The sequence below is a fragment of the Lontra canadensis genome, unplaced genomic scaffold, assembly GCF_010015895.1.
Source record: "Lontra canadensis isolate GAN:19392208 unplaced genomic scaffold, GSC_riverotter_1.0 scaffold86, whole genome shotgun sequence".
NCBI classification, from domain to species: Eukaryota; Metazoa; Chordata; class Mammalia; order Carnivora; family Mustelidae; genus Lontra; species Lontra canadensis.
Window position 1 is genome coordinate 5,566,078 of NW_022631080.1, and position 25,534 is coordinate 5,591,611.

The 25,534-nt window shown below is 35.2% G+C and overlaps 1 protein-coding gene across 1 annotated transcript in view; it reads left to right on the forward strand.

Annotated features, from left to right (window-relative positions):
- Window positions 1–25,534, forward strand: part of CFAP47 (cilia and flagella associated protein 47) — a 509,602-nt gene that overhangs the window by 390,006 nt on the left and 94,062 nt on the right. Inside the window, exons 55-57 of the mRNA XM_032883134.1 lie at window positions 3,994–4,098; window positions 7,470–7,626; window positions 20,547–20,645. Coding sequence (XP_032739025.1) covers window positions 3,994–4,098; window positions 7,470–7,626; window positions 20,547–20,645 — 361 coding nt within the window. The remainder of the gene's footprint in view (window positions 1–3,993; window positions 4,099–7,469; window positions 7,627–20,546; window positions 20,646–25,534) is intronic.

Below are 25,534 nucleotides of genomic sequence, written 5' to 3' on the forward strand. Positions count from 1 at the left end.
CGCCATCTTGTCTCCTCCCCCCTCATTTGTATCTTAATACCTATCTCTTATCAATGAGTGGTTGCCATTTTATAGTATCATGATATGAAATTAGTTCTTTACTGCCATGATGTGTCATATTAGGTACCACTAATTATTATATTGCTAAAATTGCATATATAGATTGTCTTAGAATAACTATACTAAAATGTACACACATGCCTGTATTACTTAACACTGTATTTTCCATAAATTAAACAGAATATGGTGGTCAGTATATGGTTTATAAATACCTGAAATTCCTCAATAAAAAGTGGTTTTTATATTCTTTATATCACCACTTTTACAGAAGAATATGAACTGTGGTCTAAGAGAAAACAAATGTGGTATATTTCTGGTGTCATATTACATAATGAAGAACATGGACTCTGCTTTAACATTTTAACCATGGTTTCTCGTCCATTCATTCCTTTATACATTTGTCATATATACTTTTGAGCTCTGGGTATGCATTTAACTTGAATATTGTAAAACAACTCAAAAATAAATTTATAGATGAGAAAAATCCTATTATATATTAGAGAACAAATAGGAGCACACATTAGTGGTAATGATAATAAGTGGAAAGACTATATATATATATATATATATACACACACACATTCATACATATATAACTTTATATATGTATACACACATACATATATAATTTTATTCTTGGTATTCATGTTTATGTAGGTAAGGATTTTTTATAATTTTATTTTATTTAAATTCAATTAGCATGTATTGTTAGTTTCAGAGGTAGAGGTCAGTGATTCATCAGTTGCATATAATACCCAGTGCTCATTGCATCACACATCCTCCTCAATACCCATCACCGAGTTACCCCATCCTTCCACCCACCTCCCCTCCAGCAATGCTGCTTGTTTCCTGTAATTAAGAGTCTCTTATGGTTTGTCTCCCTCTCTGATTTCATCTTATTTTATTTTTCCTTCCCTTTCCCCTTCTCTTTTTTGTTTCTTAAGTTCCATGTAATGAGTCAAATCGTATGATAATTGTCTTTCTCTGATTGACTTATGTCCACTTAGCATAATGCTCTCTAGTTCCATCCACATCACCACAAATGGTAAGATTTCATTTTTGATGGCTAAGTAATATTCCTGTGTGTGTGTACGTATACCACATCTTCTTTATCCATTCCTCTATTGATGGACATCTGAGTGAATGCTTTTTTAAATATGTTATTTCCATCAGTTGTTAGAAATAAGATTCCTAGGTCAAGGAAGGGTGTAGACATGAGTGGTTTTACACCATTTGCCAACTTTTGTTTAACAAGTGGACAGTATCTGTTACATTGCTCTTTTTCCTCATGAGTATTTATTTATTTATTTAAATTTATTTTTTATTATTATTTTTTATAAACATATATTTGTATCCCCAGGGGTACAGGTCTGTGAATTGCCAGGTTTACACACTTCACAGCACTCACCCCAGCACATACCCTCCCCAATGTCCATAACCCCAACCCCCTCTCCCAACCCCTCTCCCCCCAGCAACCCTCAGTTTGTTTTGTGAGACTACGAGTCACTTATGGTTTGTCTCCCTCCCAATCCCATCTTGTTTCATTTATTCTTCTCCTACCCCCTTAACCCCCCATGTTGCATCTCCACTTCTTCATATTAGGGAGATCATATGATAGTTGTCTTTCTCTGATTGACTTACGTCGCTAAGCATGATACCCTCTAGTTCCAACCATGTCATTGCAAATGGCAAGATTTCATTTCTTTTGATGGCTGCATAGTATTCCATTGTGTGTATATACCACATCTTCTTTATCCATTCATCTGTTGATGGACATCTAGGTTATTTCCATAGTTTGGCTATTGTAGACATTGCTGCTATAAATATTCGGGTGCACGTGCCCCTTTAGATCACTCGTAGGTAAGGATTTTAAAATATTGATGTTTACTCATAAATCCTTCAATAAGTAAGCATAGACTGATTACCAAGGGAAATAATGATATAAAGAACTTGCTTCCCATCAACTATATACTATGGAAAATTTCAAACAGATGCAGAAGTTGAAAGAATAGTACAGTGCACAAACTTATACCTTCTACCTTGGTTCTTATGTTAATGATTTGCTACATTTGTTTTCTTTCTCTTACATTTCTTACTGTTCAGTCTGAAGGTAAGTTATAGGCATCATGCTATTTCAACACTAAGTACTTCAGATTATATTTCATAATAGCATAATTAATCTCCCACATCATCTAGTATCCTGTCCAAATTTAACTTTACTCAGCTGTTCCTATAATCTTTCTCTCTTCAGCTAAGATCCAGTGTAAACTCACATATTGGAATTGGCTATTATGATGACACTTGCTTGTAATTAAATGTTTGCAAGTTTCCAACAGGTCCTATATTTAACATAGTATTTGTATCCCATTACACTAAACCAGTACATTTGCTACAGATAAATTGCAACCAATAGTGTTTATCTTCCTTTCCTTGAAACCATGGGATTTTTCAGTGAATTTTAGGTGAAAATAAAGGAATTTTATTGAGTTACTGTTTGGTTATATACACTACCTCAATCTGCCCCATATGCTTCTGACATATATTTAAGGAAGAGGAATTTGAGGCCGGAGAATCTAAAATACTTAAACCATGTGGTTAGTATGTGGTGGAACTAGAATTAAAATCCAAGTTAATGTAGTAGTATGTGGTTTTTCTAATGAAGCTGATGATTTCTTTATATCTATCTATCTATATAGAGAACTTTTTTCATATTTGCTAAATTAAAAGAATATATGAAATACAACTTTTTTTTTGCTAAGGTTGATATTAAAATTAATTTGTACTCCTTAGTTATACATAAACTTAACTGATTAACTCTTAGAGTGAGAGCCAGCCTTAGATAAAAATATTTGCTATAGATAAACCACACATATATAGAGTAAGGAGGTGACTGTTATAAATATAACAATAAATTGTGTTTGTATTCCATGGTCATTATCAGAGCATTATTATTAAACACTAAGTGCTATTTTCTATGACGATTCGAATGACACTACTGTATTGCAGTTTTATATTTTCAAAAGTTATTGTGAAAAATACAGTAGTAAAAAAATGAACTTTTCAGACATATGCCTTTTCATTTTATCATTCTTTTTTTTTAAAGATTTTATTTATTTATTTGACAGACAGAGATCACATGTAGGCAGAGAGGCAGGTAGAGAGAGAAGAGGAATCAGGCTTCCCACTGAGCAGAGAGCCCAATGTGGGGCTCGATCCCAGGACTCTGGGATCATGACCTGAGCTGAAGGCAGAGGCTTTAACCCACTGAGACACCCAGGTGCCCCTCATTTTATCATTCTCTAAGAGTTGATGTTAAATATTATATTATTCGCAGTGTAGCATTTTGATGGAGTTGCTGGCTTCTTAATCTCTGGAAAGGTAACTCATTCTAATACTGCTCAGACTCAAGTTACTCTAACAGTTCACACCTTGAGTGTGTGTGTGATCGGACAAAAAGGAACACTTCAATGTATACTAAAGAAACCTTCCTTACACCTATGCTTACAATCAGTTCCTCTCTTTTGACATCACCAGGGCTAAAAGTTAGGTTCTTGGTGGTTTCACATGTATCTTGGGATGATTTATAAACTATAGGTTCTTAAAAAAAATATGCTTGTTTCTGTTACTTGGGGTTCTTACTCAGCTTATATGGGATTCTTACTCAGCTCTAAAGATTCATCCTGATTTCCTTTTATAAAGTGGGTAACTCCATGTGGTCATTGCCTGGAGGAAGAACATGGGGTAAACACTACTAAACACTGTTTACTGTGGCCATTATACCAGTCTTCGCCAAGCAGACATACTAAGAATGGGTAGCACATGCAAGGCAACACACTAATCACACGAAAATCAACCTGGCATATACCTAGCATGCAAAGGTCCTGGCTCAAACAAAAGCATTGATTTTTTTTTTCTCTCTCTGAATTTACATAGCTGACCATCTCTCCTCACTCCGTCAAAGAGGTATCTGTTCACTTTTTTCCTTCGGCTCTTGGAAGAACTGGTCATCAAGTTTCTATCACCTTCTGCTGTACTCAGGTATGATAGACTATTCTCGGACCAAGTCAAGTTCATTAAATTTCAGAATCAATAAATAAGTCTAATTCATTCACTTGACATATTTTGCAAGCAAAACAAGTTCATTGTAAATTATTAATTAAATGAGCTTTTGGAAATGCAGTATACATTGTGCATGTGGAGGCATCTAAAGAAGGCATTTTTAAATCCTTAGATTACTTGAGTGAAGGTGAACATACAACCAGATTTAAAATATAGGTATTTTAATGGAAATGCCATTTTGTTAGCATTTTTGTTAATTTCCTGACTTAATGTTTATTCATATTTTCATGAACTTAAATATGAAACTGTAGAAAATGTGGTCTTACAAATATTATATTATTCTTTCATACTATTTCATCTGTACAGTGTTACTGATTAATAATAATTTTTTTAAAAACAGCAATAGTTAAGGGGCACCTGGGTGACTCAGTTAAGCATCCAACTCTTGGTTTTGGCTCAGGTCATGATCTCAGAGTCCTAAGATCAGGCCCCCCACATTGGGCTCCACACTCTGCACAGAGTCTGCTTGAGATTTTCTCCCTCTGCCCCTCATCCTGTTCACACACACTCTCTCCCAAATAAATAATATCTTTTAAAAAATAAATAAAAAACAAAAATAATAATAATTAATAATTTTTTAAGCATCTCTAAACTTGCTACATGCCATTCTAAGAACTTTATCAACTCATTCTCACCACAGTCCTGTGGTAGAAGTACCAGTTCATTTTATGAATCGGGAAACAGACACAAGGAAATTAAGGTCAGGCAGCTAGTAAGAGGTTTAACTTGGACCTGAACCAGGACATGTGACTTGAGCCTGTGTTCTTGACTGTTTTTGCAACTACCTACAGACTATTATAACTCTCTTACCGCCAATGAAAATTTTACATAACTTTTGACAATTATTATTACTTTTTATTTCTTCAAGTGTTATGAGGAGGAATGTAAATGGAGATATGTGCTTTAAGTCCTGCAGGACACCAAGGAGCTTACAAAACATGCCATCTGAGAGTCAATGGAATCAAATATAATATAGGGGACCCCATGTCAGTGCAAAACCTGTGGGTGACTAGAGTATCCTCTTTTCCAAGAAATGTGTAATTTGCCTTCAGAAGAAAAAATCTGAGGCTATTAAATTTCTTACGTGATGACTGACTTTTAAATAAACTGAAGCAATGTTCTGGAAGTATGCTTGATTCTCATAAATATTAAAAATAAAAACAATGATCCTTTTCATACAGAAGAAGGAAAGTATAGTAGAGATTATTTCCTTCTACAAAAATACTTTTAACAAGGCAGAAATATTTTTTAAGACATTTATTTATATATTTTAGAGAGAGAGAGCATGCAAGCAGGGGTGGGGACAGAGGGAGACTGAGAGAATCTTAAGCAGACTCCTCACTGAGTGCAGAGCCCAATATGGGGCTCCACTGGGGTCCTCACAGCACTGAGATCATGACCTGAGCTGAAATCAAGAGTTGGAGGCTTAACTGACTGAGACACCCAGGCACCCTGGAATTGGATATTTAAAGGTTGCGCTGTGTCTTCTTTCAAAAAAGTTTGAGATAAAGATGGGGGAAAACATTACTTTTTTTTTAATGCACATAATTGTTTGGATACTTTTTAATTCCCCTCTCTGAATCCAGGGATAATTTAAGCAATGCCAGGGCAGTTGTTGGATACTAGTGTTCAATAATAGTGGGATGTGGTTTAATTTAGAAGCTCCAATATTCCAGGCCACTTGCTGAAACCTGAAAACATGGCCTTCTTGTTTTTGTAGTTCAGCTCATTCCCAGTGGTTTAAAGTAACTTCGTTTCTGTCATCCAGGATTGATTTTTATTAAGTAGCCAAAATAAGTAATTTATGTAAAAAAAAAGTTGTGAATATAATTGAACCCTGTTGCTTGATTCCAGTCATTCTATTGTGTGGAGTCAGGACATTGTAAGTGAAAATATATTGCACTTGTATTCTGCTAGTAGAATCTCTAACTAAAAGAAGTGCAGGCATTTGAAGATACGTACAGATAAAATTTACCTTTAATCCTTCCTATGTGGAGACAGCATTTTATGGGTTTACTGTCACCAACTGTCCTAGTTTGAAACAGTCTTAAATGTTTTCCTCTTTTATTGGAGGCTTGGACACATCTACGTTGTTTAAGAGATTATAAACTAGGTTATTGTTTGTTGGTTTTCATTTTGTGACCTCTTTATTCATCTGGAACGTTAGCAAAGTATTCAGTGCAGAACAGAGTCACAGTCTGTTGTGCTCTCAGGACTTTTATTCTAAATGAACACAAAGGAAACATTTTCAAACAGTGTTCTGCAGGTTTATGAAACCCAGATAAGAACAACGGCTACATGCAATCTCCTTCATGTCATTTTTGAGCCATTCTTCCTTGTCATGTCATAACAGAACGTACACTGTCCCAGGCAGTAGAGATAAATACTGTGGCATGCAGGTATGCATACTTCCTTTTTTTTTTTTTAAAGATTTTATTTATTTATTTATTTGACACAGAGAGAGAGAGAGAGTTCACAAGTATGCAGAGAGGCAGGCAGAGAGAGAGAGGGAAGCAGGCTCCCCGCTGACCAGAGAGCCCGATGTGGGGCTCAATCCCAGGACCCTGAGATCATGACTTTAGCTGAAGGCAGAGGCTTAACCCACTGAGCCACCCAGGCACCCCTGCATACTTCCTTTTAATGGGACTTCAATCTGTGCCTCACCATCTCATCCTTTGTGTGATAACCATCTGAATTTCATTTGAAAATCACTCTAGGGTTTTGGAAACTTCATGTAGTGTTTACTATCCAGTTTGCTAGACAAACTGATTTTTTTAAAAAAACCCTGAGCATAAATACAAGGTTTTCATTAGGATTTCTCTTTGATATTGCTATAAGTAACCTCTTATGCATAGAAAGATGTTCCATAGTTGAGTATTAATAATCTTTTGCCCTTTTTTTTTAGTGCAGAAATACATTGAATATTCAATAAAACCAAAAGGAATTTGGGAAAGAAAAAATATATAATAATGCAGATTAAATATTAACAACAAAGTTTTTTTTAATATAAAGATTCATTTATTTATTTTAGAGAGCGCATGAGCAGGGGTAGGGGCAAAGAGAGAGAGAGAAGCAAACTCTCCACTGAGTGGAGCCCAACATGGGACTCCATCTGAAGACCCTGAGTTCACACCCTGAGCTGAAATCAAGAGTCAACTGACTGAGCCACTCAGGCGCCCTGCAATATTTCTTATCTACCGAGATTTTTATGCATATGACATTTATTAAGTGTTGCAAATAAAATGTATGCGATTAGGATATATATGTCATGCATGTTTATCTTTAAACAGTTTAAAGAATGGATATTCTACCTCTCTGGAGTAGGACTGTTCCCTCAGCCTATACACGTAGAAAGAGTAACTACATTCCTCCGTCTTCATTCATCTATTGTTATACCTTTCCAAAATCCCACCAAGGAAGATGTTTTGGTCAATATTATACTAACAAGTGAGTTGGGTTTTTTAAAATATATTTTACATATGTTATTTTGTAATCATTAGTCCAACTTATTTTATCATAAAATCCAACCATATTAGGGGTAATGGACAATTTAGAGATCCATTAGCTATTTCAATAGCATTACTTTATAGAAGAGAAAACAAGGTATGAGAGATGAAATATCTTGGCTGAAATCACCACTTATAAATGGTGGAGCCACAATCAGAAATTAGAAATCTATGTACCAAGTCAAGTTCTTCCAATTTATCTGTAAAGCCAAATATGTAAGGTAGTAGATTTGTAAGATTCTTATGACATGACCCAAATATGCCAATGCTTATTCCTTCAAAGTTTTTAGCAATTCTAGTATTCTGGTTTTGTTTTATTTTCCTCTTTTCTTTTTTTTAAGTTTTGATTCTCTTCCAGCTAACATACAGTGTTATATTAGTTTCAGGTGTACAATATAGCAATTTAATAATTTCATACATCACCCAGTATCATCATCATATAAACATAGGGGTGCACGTGTATCCCTTTGAATTCGTGTTTTTGTATTTTTTTTAAGATTTTATTTATTTATTTATTTAGTCAAAGGGAGAAAGAGAGTGCTACCACAAGCAGGCAAAGTGGCAGGCAGAGGCAGAGGCTCCCCACTGAGCAAGGATCCAGATAGGGGACTCCATCCCAGGATCCTGGGATTATGACCTAAGCCGAAGGCAGTGGCTTAACCAACTGAGCCACCCAGGCATCCCAGTATTTTTATATTTTTGTGGTAAACACCCAGTCGTGTGATTACTGGATAGTAGGGTACTTCTAATTTTAGCTTTATGATTAACATTCATACTGTTTTCCACAGTGGATGCACCCTCTTTTCTTCATAAATAGCATATTTGGATTAAATTTCAGTTGTAAAAAACTTGGGTTTTTTTTATGTCATATTGAAGATACATGTTTTTAAATTAGATTATGTGGGGTTTCTGATCACTTTTTATTAAAAGACCAAATATCGAAAGTCTGAAAATCAACTCATTACAAGTTTTCTGAAACACATTTTAAATCTAGTATTAGACATTACTAATCTTATCTTTTCAAATGTTATTACTACATCTACTAAAACTACTACTACTACTACCACCACAATTCATTGTATATACCTCAATTGTTGGGCCAGAAGAAATGCATACATGTTAAGGTTTTTGATATAAATAACCAACTTGCTCTCCAGGATGGTTCTACTATGTCAATTTGTGCTGCTTTCAGGAATATATTATAGACAGTACTTCTGCCTATAAACTCTGACCAGTAGCATTCTCCATAATCTTCATCAATCTGATGGAGGCAAAATTGTATTTTATCATGATTGCAAATGACTGTTTTTTTTTATTAATGCTGAAACCGAACGCTGTCATTTACCTGTTGACGTTTTCATCTTTCCTAATTGTCTCCTCCTGCTCTTAGTATGAAATAATTAAGTAAAAATTAAGAATATAATGTCATCTATTGTATAATTCCCTTGTGAAGACTTTGGCGGTGATGAGGAGAGACATGCCAGTATTTACTAAAAGTGGATTGTACACTCAAGGAAGTCAGCATTTTAATATAGAAAAGATGTGAACATATGTAGAGGCAGAAAGAAGCAGCCAGGGTTGAGCAGAAGTTAAAGCTGTAAAGGAGTTGGGGCTTAACTGATGGGTAAGGCTCTGGGAGGACTAAGATCAGGCTTGAGGTGGAAGGAGGGACATTTCTCCCTCTGGACAGGTAGAGATAGGATAAAACAAATGTGACTGTAGATAAATTGTTAGGTCTCAGAGGCACTTGGGAATTAAGTGCAGTTTTGTTTATGTTTTTATCAGCTGGGAAAAGGGAATAGAGTAAGAAATTTGATGAGTGGCCCAGTGGTTTGAAATAATTGTTGGAGGGAATGGATGATGGAGCTGACAGAATTAAAATATGAAATGTATTGTATTTGGTTGGGATTGGAAACCACAAATTTAGAGAGGCACCAAGAAAATATGTGTTTGTGAAGTTTGTACCACTTCTGGGGCTCAGAATTTCTGGTATGGGAACAACACACAAGGCTGATAAATAGATCTGTTCAAGGAATAGAATTTTCAAGGCAATTGCAGCCAAATCACTCCTTAACTATGAGAATGTTATAAAAACTTATTGGATCAAGATTGTTAACATTAGAAATAAATTATGAAGTAATTTGTGGCTTCTTGATTTTCTTTAATTGGTCTAAAATGCTCTTGCTATATAACAGGAAAAAACAGTAAGCTTGACAATGAAAGATTTATTAGTCTTTCATATTTTAAAACAGTCTCTTTTAAGTAAATTCCCTCTCTCTTAAGTAAATGTTCAGACCCTCAGGTTCTTCCCCTGCCTTCAACCTGAGGAGAAAGAAGACAACAACCTCTGATATCTTCTTTTCCTTCACTTTCTCCTTTTCCTTTATGAAAAGATTTCCCTTTTCCTTTTCTTGATAATGAAGTTTCTCTCTTTCTCTCTGTCATAACCTCCTCCCTCTTTCTTTTGTGGGTTCTGTTTTTTCTAGCTACCATGTTCTTCTCTTCTTGCATTCGTTTTCCTTGGTGAGTGGGCCTCAAAATTTGGCCTGAATTGTTGAAGGGCCATAAGGAAGCGTGACTAACAAAAGACAAAAAAATTCAACCTGTATGTCAAATATACTTATTTTAAAAGGCACTAAATTAATAGCTTCTTATTTAAATATTTACAAATGTCTTAAAATTACTTCATGGTATGCAATCCCTTACTATCTTTCAAAAGATGTCGGTGTTTCTGCAGATGCTACACAATTCACAGAATCCCCTTAGGGAGGTTGATAGCAAGACTTCATAATACAGCACCAAGCTGGTGGTCGCTCAATGAGAGAGGTCTCACAGTATTTCAGATCCTGCATTCCTGATTTTTCTTTCAATAGACAGATGGATAGATAAGATATATATATGAAAAGATAGCTTTCAAAATGTGCTATTTTTCCAAGAAGGCAACATTTTTAGAATTGCAGACTCATTCTCAAACTTTTATATTGCCAGTTCTCTAATGTCTTTTCTTCTGCTGATATTTTAGCTGTTTTTCTATCTTAATCACTTATCTCAGCAATATTGCCCTTTGACATTCAAGGATCTTTTAATTCTATTTAATTAAATTCATTAATTCTATTGTATGTTGTCTCTAAGTTCTTTAAGTTGAACATTACACAGGCAAAGTATTGAAAAGATTATATTTCAAGGGTCTGTTCATATCTTAATTCATGCCACCTTTAAATGATAAAAGAGGTAGATGACTAGAGAGGAGATGGCCTAAACGCTCAGAGAATGGTCGAGACTTCTCCGAAGGAGACCATTAATGAGTCCCATGAGGAGTAGGACGCTACAGATAGCATCAGATAGCCTTCAGATAACCTGGGAAACTTGCATTCATTGTACACTCACTTGGTACCACGTTTGAACTCTGTAAATGTGACTATACTCAATCTTTAAAAAAAAAAAAAAAACTCTGAGAGGCTTCTCAGATGTGGGATCTGAGGCTTAGAATTCTCTCAAAGCCATACAGTGAATAAGTGATTGAACATTGTCTTGAACTCATCACATCTAGCTGTCTTCTCCAGGACCACCTAACTGACATTCTAACTTGTCTGCTTACAGATGGTGCTTATAAATCCCCATACTGATAAGGCTTTAAAGAATGGTGCTTGCCTCTCTGCTTGCTTCCTGCCCTAAGATCTCAGGGAAAGAGACCTCCTTTCCTCCAATCAAAGGACCTCAGGAAAATACCTCTGACTCCCATTCCTTTTGCATTTTCTCAGCTCTTCAGGTCCCTCCTTTCTCTTTTTGACTCTGCCATCAGATCCTGGCTCTGCCTCATCAACACATGCTTGGATTTCTTGTCTTGACCTCCTTGTTCAGCCTGGACATGTACCCTTGTTCAGTGACTGCTATCAATGGACTCAGTTCCCACAATCCTCTCTTATCAGTAATTATGCCGTCCCCCCGAATCCCTGCTCTCAAATTTTCTACTCTACTTAGCCAGAAATAAAGTTGGAAAAAGGAAAGGTAGCCAGGAATTGATCTGAGTCAAAATGTTCGAAATTAGGACCTGATGAATTTAGGAACTTAAGGACACATTTCCATTATATATATATGTGTGCCCTTGCTCATCTACCCACATTCCAAACCTGCTAATCTGTGCTCAGTAATGGCGGAGGTTACATTAACTCATAGCTTTATTCTTAACTAAATGAGTGTTTCAAAGTTGGCATATTTGTTGGTAGAGCAGGAATTGAATCTTCAGTCACTATTATGTGTATTGACATTCTGTTTTATGCCGAAAACTGTCATACACACATTTCAAAATGACTATATCTGCAACATACATACACACATACATGTATACATTGTATTCTGATCTCATGTGATATTCTTTTTTTTTTAAAGATTTTATTTATTTATTTGACAGATAGAGATCACAAGTAGGCAGAGAGGTAGGCAGAGAGAGAGGAGGAAGCAGGGTCCCCGCCGAGCAGAGAGCCCGATGCAGGGCTCGATCCCAGAACCCTGAGATCATGACCTGAGCCGAAGGCAGAGGCTTAACCTACTGAGCCACCCAGGTGCCCCTCATGTGATATTCTATTTGTGAAATCTCACTATGGGTTTCATACCTAAAAGTTACATATATGAATGAAGCAATAACTAATGCATGTAAAGTAGCAGTTTTCATTTCTTTTGTACTAAAATAGCTATAGTCTTGAGATTATTCACTCTCTCTACTGAATTCAAATTTAAATGCAGTATTAGTGATTTGATTTAAATGTATAAGTGTAAGTGGATTCTTTTCCAGACAGTAATAGTTTTATTGAAGTACAAAACAAAATAACATAGGGATAAAAGTGTACCTACCAATTATCATATTAGTTTTACAAATTTCAGCTTCCATTTTGAAGGTTGATTGATGTAAACAAAGTACTGTGTTGAGTTGTTGTTGACTCAAGGTTAATTATGACCATCGTGTTCACCAGCAGTAAAGTAATAAAGCACACAATGTAGCATAGTTATGACATGTTAATGATACTTACAGGACAGGGAGAGGCAATGTCTAGTGCATTTGATTTGACATGTTAGAATTAGTTTATGAAAATCTTGTCCCTGGAGGCCCTCTTATCTAACGTACCTCCAGAGTTGAATGCATATTTATGTTAAATATGTAGTGATCATTGTATATTGCCAATCAGGGTGTGCATAGCTTTATGTATACATAAAAAGAGAGAGAAATAGGTATAAGAAAAACTCCCACACTCTCAAATTCTCTCCCTAATTAAGACAATGTACTAAGTATTTCAATCAATAAATAAATATTATTGGGAAACTTGAGATTGGTGGGCAGTTGGAGTGTCAGATATGCAACAGTCTCTTCATACCCTGGTTTAATTGGATTGTTTTAGTTTGCTTTGCTTGTAGCAAATAACTAATGTTTTTTAGTATGGAAAGTTAGATATAAAATTATTGTTGTAGCCAGTTAGCAGAAAAGTAATATGAGATTCAACTTGCTTATAATTAATTTTTTGTTTTTTTTACTTTAGACACTTTTTAGGAGACTTGATATTTAGAACTCCTTTTTTTCTTGTTTAGTAGATCTTAAAAGTCAGTAACTAATAATTGGGAACTTACCAAATTTATATTCCCAGGTCCACACTAGGTTATTCTGATTCATTATGTCTGGGGTAAGACCCTACCAGCATAATTTATTCCAGTGTAGGTTGTTAGAAGACTATACTTTCAGAAGCATTGCTCTTTACACAAAGGTCTCAAAATATATTTTAAAATCATATACCTCAATTAATAAATATTTCTCAAATACATTTCAATGTGCATATATTTACTTATAAAATATATACATGTAGCATTATCAGCTCATATACTTAATGTCATTAGAGCTTATTTCCTTTTCATAGAGAATTAAGTACAATTTATGTTTTTTTAATGCTCCAATAGTTCCTTTTACACAAATCCCATTTTTTTTTCTTTTTCTTTTTTTTAATATCTTAATTTTATTTTATTGTTTCAATGTTCCAAGATTCATTGTTTATGCACCACACCCAGTGCTTCATGCAATACTTGCCCCCCTTGATACCCACCACCAGGCTCACCCAACCCCCTACCCTCTCCCTTCCAAAACTCTGTTTGTTTCTCAGAGTCCACAGTCTCATGCTTCATCTCTCCCTCCGATTTCCCCCAATTCACTTTTCCTTTCCTTCTCCTGTTGTCTTCCATGTTATTCCTTATGTTCCACAAGTAAGTGAAACTATATGATAATTGACTCTCTCTGCTTGATTTATTTCACTCAGCATAATCTCTTCCAGTCCTGTCCATGTTGATATAAAACTTGGGTATTCATCCTTTCTGATGGAGGCATAATACTCCATTGTATATATGGACCATATCTTCTTTATCTATTCGTCCATTGAAGGGTGCTTTGGTTCTTCCCATAGTTTGGCGACCGTGGCCATTGCTGCTATGAACACTGGGGTACGTATGGCCCTTCTTTTCACTACATCTGTATCTTTGGGGTAAATACCCAGTAGTGCAATTGTAGGGTCTAGGGTAGCTCTATTTTTAATTTCTTAAGGAATCTCCACACTGTTTTCCAAAGTGGCTGCACCAACTTGCATTCCCACCAGCAGTGTAAAAGGGTTCCCCTTTCTCCACATCCTCTTCAACACTTGTTGTTTCCTGTCCTGTTGATTTTGGCCATTATAACTGGTGTAACGTGGTATCTCAGTGTGGTTTGAACAAATCCCACTATAAAGATAATAAAATGTGCTTTCATTAATGTTATAGGAATGTATTTTTAACTTTATTTTTTTGCCATTTGGTCTTCAATTTTGTCCCAAGATACAACTTTTTTTTTTTTTAAGACACAACTTTTTATTTTGGAAAATTTCATAACTATAGAAGAACACAGTACAATGAAAAGTTTTATAGCTTTCATATACATTCCTCTGCTTTGTCAATTGTTAATTTAGGGAGGAATTTGCTTTATACCCTATCTCTGTCTACCTATAGATATATAATTTCATCTCTAAGGCATCTATGCCCTTAGAGAAAGGACTTTCTCCAGCATAACTACAAAGCCATATCATACACATAGATTTAATATAGATATATTAATATTTAATATATATTCCACAGTAAAATTTCTCCAGTTGTCTCAAAAATGTTCCTTATAACTTAAAAATTTTATCTTTTTTCCAATCTGGGATCTGATTAAGAGCTGTGCATTGCATTTGGTTATCAGCACGGGAGTTTTGATCTGCTCCATTCCTGACCTGGGCTGGTTCACTCCTCCTGGGGCAACCTGGTGGTCCCCTGCTCCTGGGACATCACCATATTGATGCCGAATTTAGTGCGCACACCTGATTGGCATACCACACTACAGCCCAGAACTCCTGGGCTCAAACGATCCTCATGCCTCAGCTTCCCAAGTAGCTGGGACTACAGTTGTGCACTACCAGATCTCTTAAGTCTCCCTTAAGCTAAAAATTTCTTCCCACCTTGTTCTATCTCTTATAATATTGGCATTTTGAAGAGTCCAGGCCAGTTGTTTTATAGAATATTGCACATTGTGGATTTCTTCCCTTTTTTGTACAAAAAGTTCTGTTTCATAATTTCATATTATATAACTTGGAGATTATTCCGTGTTAGGACATACAGAACTACCTAAATATAACAGCTTTGCAATATTACATTGCATTGATATACTTTTGTCTTTGTTTCTTCATTACTCAATTCTGACTAACATTTTGGGAAGAATATCACATACTGTGTACCTATTACAACACATCACAAAGTCCCATCATTGGGACTAAGTGTAACCACTTGGTTAAGGTTTTGTCTGCCAGATTTGTATATTGTAATGGTCATCTTTCCCCCTTATAACTAATAAATAATTGGGAGGGTGATAATTTGAAGCAATGCGAATAACCCCTTCCCTTACAACCTTTCCGTTGTTGAAACATTTTAGTATCCCTACTAGTATCAGTCATTATATCTCTCATCCTTGCTGTTTTTTTATTAGCTGGAGATTCTTGTATTAAGGGAAAAAATCTTTTTTTCCTCTGCTTGCCTCCACCCCCCCCTTCTATTTTTAAGTGTGGGTACAACTTCATGGATTTTTTTTTTTTTGGCTTTTACAGCTCAGCTTTTATTATTTTCAAAATGCCCATCACATTAAATCACATTTATTCACAGAATATTTAATGTATAAAAGCATATGGGGATCTAAATTCAAAAGACATAAGCTGTGTGACCTTGGGCAAAGAACTTTTTTTTTTTTCCTGCATCTTCTAACACACTGGGGAATGCACCAGATAATCTCTAAGTTTGATTTTATGATTCTTTGGCTACTGAACATGTCTTGTCTGATGGCCCACACTTTATTCAGGGGAGGCTGCTTGATCTCTTTGTTTAAAACAGTGTCATTACCATTTTATTTCTAAGTAATTTCCCTGAGTCTGGGAAAACGAAAACATAACAAATGTTAACAGAATTGTTCTTGAAACCTATCTTTCTTCTCTGGATTTCTCTGTATCCAGATCTCCAATAGGACCTTATGGCTTTTAAGAGCAATTAAAAAAAAAAAAACACCTTAGTGGTTTTTTTGCTTCTGCATCTTCTAACACACTGGGGAATGCACCAGATAATAGTCAGTTAAGCATCCGAGTCTTGAATTTGGCTCAGGTCATGATCTCAAGGTCATGAAATCGAGCCCCTCATCAGGCTCCATGCTTGGTGCAATATCTGTTTGGATTCTCTCTCTCTGCCCCATTCTCTCTCTCTCTCTCTCTCTCTCTTTCTCTCCTTCTCTCTCTCTCAAGTAAATAAATACATTAATTAAAAAAAAAAACACTCCCTAAAGCTTATATTTGTACAAACCCATAGCTTTTATATCAATAGGGAAAAAAAATCTCTTACTGCTTTGCCCTTTTCCTCTTGTGTTGAGGACTGTTGAACTTGTTTACTGAGTTTTTGAATTGGTTTTTATTTTTATTGGTTTTGAGAAGACATTCAAAGAGTGGTGCCAGAGCAGACTAGAAAAAGGCAGTGTAAGACCCTCTTTTTTTCCCCCTCCCCTTTTTTTTCCATTATTGATTTCCTCCAGTCAAAAGAACATAATCTGTATGATTTAGCTTATTTTCAATTTGTTGAGGTTTGTTTTATGACTCAGGATATGGTCTGTCTTAGTGAATGTCCCGTAGGACCTTGAAACAAATACATATTCTGCTGTTGTTTTGTGGAATGTTCTACATATGTCATTTAAATTCTGTCAGTTAATTTTGTTATTTGAGTCCTCTGTATCCTTGCTGATTTTCTGACTAGTGGTTCTGTCAGTTGCTGAGAGAGGGATGTTAAAGCACCCAGCTATAATGGTGCGTTTATTTCTTTTTTCAGCTCTATCGATTTTTGCTTCATGTAAGCTAAGGTTCTGTTATCTGTTATAGACATGTTTGGATTATATGTCTCTCTCATGTATCAGTATTTTATATTATGTCATGCCTCTCTTTGTCTCTAGTAATTTAATTTTCTCTGAAATTTACTTTATATGATATTACTATAACCATTCCTATTTGTTTTAATTAACATTTGCATGATACATCTTTTTCCATCTTTTTTCTTTCAAACTACCAATGTCCCTAAATTTGAAGAAGTTTCTTGTGGACAGAATATTGTCGAACCATTTTTATTCATCCATCCATGCATTCATTCATTCATTTAGATAAGCTCTACCCTGGCTACCCTTTCTCTCAGTCTGCTACCCAGCAAGAGAATCAGAGTGCTGCCTGTGCCTACGAGCAGGAGCTAGAAGATCAGCTTCCCTCCTCTTTTATTTTTCTTTTTTGTCTACCCCTCTTAGCTAATCTGGGTTCGAGGGTTCTACAGTGTCTTGTCTAGCATATGTATCAGGCAATATAGAAACCAGGAACTTGGGGCACCTGGATGGCTCGTTCGGTTAAACATCCAACTCTTGATCTCAGCTCAGGTCTTTATCTCAGGGTCATGAATCCAAGCCCTGCATAGGGCTCTATGCCCAGCATAGAGCCTCCTTTAAAAAAAAAAAAAAAAAGAAAAAAGAACAAAAAGAAACCAGGAACTCACCATCATGTTGTTCCTCAAGTTACCTTTTTCTTCCCATGCACTCAAAGTCTCCCTAGGCTTTTCTGTTATGTCACGTCTGACAAGTTTTAGTTGTAAGATGGAGAGCCTAGGAGGAGTGGATCTACTTTGTCTTCTTAGGTTTTTTTTTTTTTTTAATTATTAGTAGTAGTTATTCTTTTTTTTTTTAAGATTTTATTTATTTATTTGACAGACAGAGATCACAAGTAGGCAGAGAGAGAGGAGGAAGCAGGCTTCCTGCGGAGCAGAGAGCCTGATGTGGGAGTGGGACTCGATCCCAGGACCTTGGGATCATGACCTGAGCCGAAGGCAGAGGCTTTAACCCACTGAGCCACCCAGGCGCCCCAGTTATTATTCTTTTTTAAAAAACATTTTATTTATTTTACAGAGATTACAAGTAGGCAGAGAGGCAGGCAGAGAGAGAGGGGGAAGCAGGCTCCCTGCCGAGCAGAGAGCCCAATGCAGGGCTCGATCCCAGGACCCTGAGACCATGACCTGAGCTGAAAGCAGAGGCTTAACCCACTGAGCACCCAGGAGCCCCATTTTTAGTTATTATTCTTTTGGATACCTCCCAGTTTGGCCAGCAGGATCCTTTGCAAGTTAATCCCTAGGTCCTTTAAATTGTTTCTATCAGTTTTTGAACATTTTGTTATTTCTGGCACAAGTTGTTCCAATTTCAACACTTAACTAATTTTAAAGCTAGAATTAGACACTTTTCTAAGGTTTGCATTATAAGGACAAGGTATTTAGTATCCAAGAAATGGGCAGTAGGTGTGTTCACTATTGCTGGGATGTCCCTTTCAGGGGACAGAGCAAATAGAATTATTAAAAATTGTTGTTTCATGGTGCCTGGGTGGCTCAGTTCATTAAGTGTCTGACTCTGGATCTCAGGGTCGAGTTCAAGTCCTGTGTTTGGGCTCCACACTGGGCATGGAGCCTACTTAAACAAAAAAATATTGTTTCATACTGATATCTCTCTTTCAGTCCTACACCATAGGGTTCTTCCTCAATTTACCTCACTCTCTCCCCCTTCTCCCACATGAGAAACCTAGTTCTCAACACAACAGTGTAGTTCATTTGCTCTATCATAGTCAATATTTTGGCTAGTGTTGTCAAAATTACTATATTCTTACTACTACAAAAAAAGAAAAGGGAAAAAAAGAAAAAGGAATGGAAACTTAACTAAATAGAGTTAAAGCTCTCTTTTTAATTACTTTTTCCACCAAAAATATATTGTACTACAGTTTAGTAGTCAGAGAAATATGGCCAAAATATTCTTTGATTAATCCTTTATTCCATGTAGTTTTGTTGTCAGTTCATACAAAGATGGATTCATGATTTTTTTACTTAAATTCAGTTTTCAGGGTTGCTTTTTGAGACTTCTTAAATTCTATAGTATTTTCGAATTTGTGAAACATGTATTGTTAACAACTCAAAGCTACATAAAAAGTTCTACTGAAAGAAATTTCATTCCTGTTCCTATACCATCTACCACATTCTCAACCATTTTCATCTTCATTTGATTCTGATTTGTCCTTACTGTGTTTGGTTTTGCAAAAATGAGCTTGTATAACTAAGTGCATATATACGTACTAGTCCCATGTCACCCTCTATCTCATGCAAAGTCAATACTATGTCATTTCTTTTGCATCTTGTTAATTTCACCTAACAATATGTATACGTCTGGAATCCCAGTTAAAATAGTTAATGGACCCCTTTCCCATTGATTTTTATGACTTGTTAGTACCTCAGTTTTTGCTACATTACTGTTTATATACAACTAGTAACCAATGCATGGACCTTTTCATTATTTCTAATAACTTTCTTTTTTTTAATTTATTTATTTATTTGACAGAGAGAGAGATCACAAGTAGGCAGAGAGGCAGGCAGAGAGAGAGGAGGAAGCAGGCTCCAGCTGAGCAGATAGCCCGATGTGGGACTTGATCCCAGGACCCTGAGATCATGACCTGAGCTGAAGGCAGAGGCTTAATCCACTGAGCCACTGAGGCACCCCTATTTCTAATAATTTTCTACATAAATAATGCCCCAATGCATATTGCTATACAAATAATGCCCTTGCATGTATATTGTTTCATGTTTGAGATGTATATTTCAGGTGTATTTCTACAAGCAGTATTCATAGGCAAAATAGTAAATATATATTAAATTTCACCATATGTTACAAAAATCCCTTTTATAAGGGTTGTAACATGCACTCCCATTCATTTCCAAAGACAGTGTCAGCTGATATTTAGTTCAATGTACTTAAAATTATAAATGTCTTTGCCAACAGATATTTTTGTCTTTTATACATAGTAGCACTAAAAGCAAGTACATGTTATGTAGCCATTTTGGGTAATTGATTTTGTACTTATTGGTTTAAATTATTGTCAGTGCATATACATTTAAACATATGTAAATATTAACTACTGGGATTCATTTTTAAACAGTGGGCTCAAACAGGCTCTCAGTAATACCTGTTATTTGAGTAGTTCACATTAAGTTCTAAGAATGTATGAGTTGATTTTATAATATTTTTAATATTATAGAGAAAACCTTTATAACATTGGATATGTTCTTCAAAAATGGCATTTAAATCTCATCTTAATATGTACTTTGAAAAATAATCATCTGAGAAATTTCCTGTTAGAAGACAGTTTTGATTCTCTCTCAATCTCCACTGCTATTTTTCCTCTTGAATGTGACATTGAGAAATAATATCTCTTATATTTTTATTAGGTAGGGAAAAACCCAGCCATCTCATCATTGACCATTACTGGGATAGCTTCTTTAATGAGACTTCTGCCTTCAAGTTTACTGGTCTGAGTCACACACAAGGTATGGATTTCAGCTTTATATTCTGTCATTCTGTATGCTTTTATATTTCAGAGATGATGAGATTATATGTCTGTTGTCTTAATACATGTTTAATAACAATTACACAACTAAATACTTGGATACAAATTTTAGTAAGTTGATAGAAAAACATGGATAGTATAATCTTTATATATGTTCATTATATATTTTTTTTCACTGTTTTTCATTCCATAGCATATAAGTGCAACTTATAAAATATTTTTTCTTTGAGATTTTGAATGCTCAAAAGTCATTTCACCCACTTAATACTTCAGTGTGTGAGGGGTGCCTGGCTGGCTCAGTCAGTAGAGTGTGTGACTCTTGATCTCCCGTTTGTGAGTTTGAGCCCCACATTGGGTGCAGAGATTACTTAAAAATAAAATCTTTTTAAAAAATATACTTAAGTGTGTTAGTCATGGACGATTTTGGAAAATTAAAAATAAATATGCTAAAAAATAATATACTAAAGCTATTGATAAGCACGAAAAATAATTGTATCTTTACAAAGCTAATGATACCCTCAAAATTTTTTAGAGGGTGTACATGTATTTGTACTGTGTATTAATCATCCCACCGGCATATTGATGAATAGGAAGAAATCTAAGGCCTAAGAAATAATGAAGTTGCTTGAAAAATCTAACGCTCAAAAAATATTAATATGTTTAAAATAATATTTTTACATTAAATTAATCATAATGGTTATGGAAAAATATAAAATATGAATAATCTTAACGTAATACAAAAATACTAACTGGAATTGGCAACCACTACTAGCATCCCAATACAAATGGATTCATGACTTTTTTCTATTTATTATGCTATCTATATATATCAGCATTCTAAATCTCATTATTTTATTTCATTTGCTACAACTCCATAGTATAGGTGTTATTATTACTCTTACTGAATCAAGGAGATTGCAATTCAGAAAAATTAACTTACATAAAATCTTGACAGTTGCTTTATGGCAAAGCTAAACCTCCTTGTGTATGACTTCAAAGTCTTAGTTTTCAGTTTCTTTGAAACACATTAAAAAGAGTGTAAGCAGAGTTCATGGAAGAGTAAGTGCAGATGGTCAAAGAATGATTAAGATTATGTTCACAGTCACTAATATTCAAATAGATGTTGATCTAAATGATAGCCATGTAAATTTTCTTTTTCCTTTTTTATCTTTGTTTTTGTATTCCTCGAAACCATGATGAAATTTGAACAAGTACTGCTTTGGGGAATGTAAATCACAACATACCTTCTGAAAAGCACTTTGTGTAATGTATGTAAAGAAATTTAAAAGCTATCACCCTTTAGACCCAGTAGTTGCAATTTTGCTGAGATCATTTTTTTAAAGATTTATTTTTTTATTTTACGGGGTGGTGGGCAGAGGGAGAGGGAGAGACAGTTTTAAGAAGACTCCACGCTGAGAACAGAGCCCAACATGGGGCTCTGTCTCATGACCCTGAGATGACAACCTGAGCCCAAGAGTTCAGCACTTAACTGTCTGAGCCACCCAGGTGCCCCTCTGCTGAGATCATTTGAAGAATCAAAATACTGTACTGTTTATAATAGCAAAAAGTTGGAAACCATCTGAATGCCAAATAATAACTTTATTATATGTGTATTATTTATTTACATGTCTGCTTATATTTTAATTTCACTTACCCATTGAGATATTTACTTAACATATGAGACATTTTCTTTTTAAAAATTTTTTTCCATTGGTTCTGCATTTTCAGTCTCTCCACATTGTGAAATCCATAAAAAATACACCTGCATTTTCTTTTTCTTCTTCTTTGTAATGGGGAAGGAGTTACATGTAAATAGGCAGCTTTTTCATTTACTCCGTAATTCACCTAGGTTTGCTTTTTTGCTATGTAATTGTAATCTAATTTGATCCCCCTCATTTAATTAGCAAGTTTCCCAGCTTTTCATTTGATAATAATAATCATCCTGTAGCTATTTAATTTTGCAGCCTGTATTCAGGTTGTATTTATCCTGTTTTGTGGATCTGTATTTCAGGTCTTGTTCTAGTGCCATGGAGTTAAAATCCTATAATTTTATGTTTTCTTTTTTTTTTAACGTTTTCATATTCTATTTCTTTCTTTTCAGGATCTTTTTTTCCCCAAGATTTTATTTATTCATTTGAGAGAGAGAGAGTGAGAGAGAGCATGAGAGGGGAGAAGGTCAGAGGGAGAAGCAGACGCCCCATGGAGCTGAGAGCCCAATGTGGGACTCGATCCTGGGACTCCACGATCATGACCTGAGTCGAAGGCAGTTGCTTAACCAACTGAGCCACCCAGGCACCCTTCATGATCTCTTAAGTAATTTATTTCCGGGATACCTGGGTAGTTCAGTCAGTTAAGAATTCAACTCTTGGTTTCAGCTCCGTTCACGATCTCAGGGTTGTGAATGTGAGCCCTGTGTCATGTGCTCCACATGGAGTCTGCTTGAGATTCTTTTCCTCTTCCTCTACTTTTCTCGCTAGTGTGCACTCTCTCTCTCAAATAAATAAATAAATCTTTTAAGAAAATGAATTAAAAACATAAATAATTTGTTTCCTTTTATCACCTATTTATCCTTATAGAAAGAATTTAGAATAACTTTGTCAAGTTTCAAAGAAGTCCCAAAAAACGTTTGATTGCAATTACATTAAAACTATAGACAAATTTGAGAACATCTTTACAATAATCTGCTTCTCCACGACCATTTATTTTCAAGCATAGTGTTTATAAGTGTCAATAAAGTTCATTTATTGCATGACAAAAACATAAAGCTTCCAGTACCCGTACTTTTATTTAAATAATCCAAATAATGGGTGAAAGGGGCCAAAAGGTAAAAAATAAATACATAAATAAAAATAAAATGCCAGGGAATTGCCTACTCTAAACATGGAGTTGTGTATGAGAATTATGGAAATTGTTTCTTTTACCAAAGTTAACAGCCTTATTGCATTAGTTTACAAACCTTTTATCTTTGTTTATTAATTTTGAACTGCTCATATATTGAAATGACTTTCCTTGGTTTTTTTTTTTTTTTGGATTCCTAGTTCTTTATTCTTCAGCAAGTGATTTTTAATATAGTTCCAAATTTAAATAAATAAGTAATCCAGTTAGTAATTATATATAATGTAATTTCTATGCAACACAGACCAATGTTGTGTGTTCTAATTTTAAATTTTCAATTTGAAAAAAAGAGATTCTGAAAGTACTTTCTTAATTATAATTCATATTGTTCTAATTGCCTTCACATCATTTTCAAATTTAATCTGGTGTTCTCCTGCATTCTGTATTGATTTCTCTAGTGTCTTCTGTGACTTGTTTTTTCAATAAACAGTGTATACCCTGCCTATGTGGTGGGTTGACAGTTCAATATGTACTCCCTGCTGCTCTATATAATAAAATCTCCAAATTATTTTCTTTAATTAGAGAAAGGGGAAGCTTTCTCTAGAAACTTCTTGTTTGCTCTGGTGTTCTTATGTGGTATTAGTATTAGGGGTATTCCTGATGATTTGGAGAATATAAACATTAAGGATACAACCAAAATGGGTGCTCTGTTTCTTATATTGCTATGGATATTTTTAGAGACTTTGGGGTTCACTGGTCATACTGTAAAATTTACCTGTAGGTATAATCTCATATGACATGTAAAGCATTTATAACCTTAAAATTCTTTCCACCTCTATATGGAACATTTCCTTGGTGAATACTTGAGAACTATAAAGATTATCTTATTTTTTTAAGATTTCTTTCATTTATTTGACAGAGAGGCACAGGGAGAGAGGGAACACAAGCAAGGGGAGTGGGAGAGGGAGAAGCAGGCCTCCTGCCAAGCAAAGAACCCGGCGAGGAGCTCGATCCCAGGACCCTGGGATCATGACCTGAGCTGAAGGCAGACACTTGACGTCTGAGCCAGCCAGGTGCCCCAGATTATCTTATTCTTGACCAGCATTTACCTACGTGTGTAGAGTGACATACTAATTTCAAGAGATAGAAATAAGTAGGATATGAGAAAAAAAAAAAAGAAAAACTAAGTTCTGTGCTTTAAATAACTGGGAAATACCAGCCTAAACAAAATTTCCTTTATGGCAGGGTTTCCTAGGACTTTTTTTTTCTAATTCTGTCTATATTTCCATATAGAGGAAATAACATGCTTTTGGAATGTAATCTGGCTAAGAAACATACTTTCATAAATATTGCTCTCGGATAAACTGAGTTAGCAAAGAGGTTCTAAACTCCTGCCCTCCAGTTTGCTATATCCTGTGACATTGCATTCAATTCAATTCAGGGAAGGGCTCAGCATTAAAGGGAGACCAACTGACAGCTGCTAAGACGGGGGTATGTTTCTCAGTGTGAATGCTGCTGCTTCATTTCATGCTAAACTCTATGCAACATCCCAGTCTCAACCTGACTTCAGCAACATTTTGGTCTATATGTGACAAAAGGACATAGATAAAAGTAGTTTCTCCAAACATTCTCATATTAACTTCTTTCTGAAACTTAAGTTCCTTTGTACTTATAAAATCTTATAATAAAATCGCATTGATATATATGAAGATATTAACACTGCTTTTTTTCACATTGGTAAAGGACATTCACATCCATTTTATTCCTCTACAGAAAATTTTTTCCCCTAGAATTTTTCTTCCTTAGAATGAGTTCCATGCCATGGTGTATATCGCTCAATATTTCATTTTGTTTTTAATAAGTTCAGTGCCCTTTTTGTTATCGTTCTCTCAAAATTGGTGACAGGAACTAGACAGGAGGGAGGGGGGAAAGGGGATCTTCCTGTCAGTGAAGAATGTTAACCTGCCAGGCTTTCACTTTGAAGCTCATTTTTGTCTACACATCTAATTAGGTAGAGTAACCAAGAATGAGATA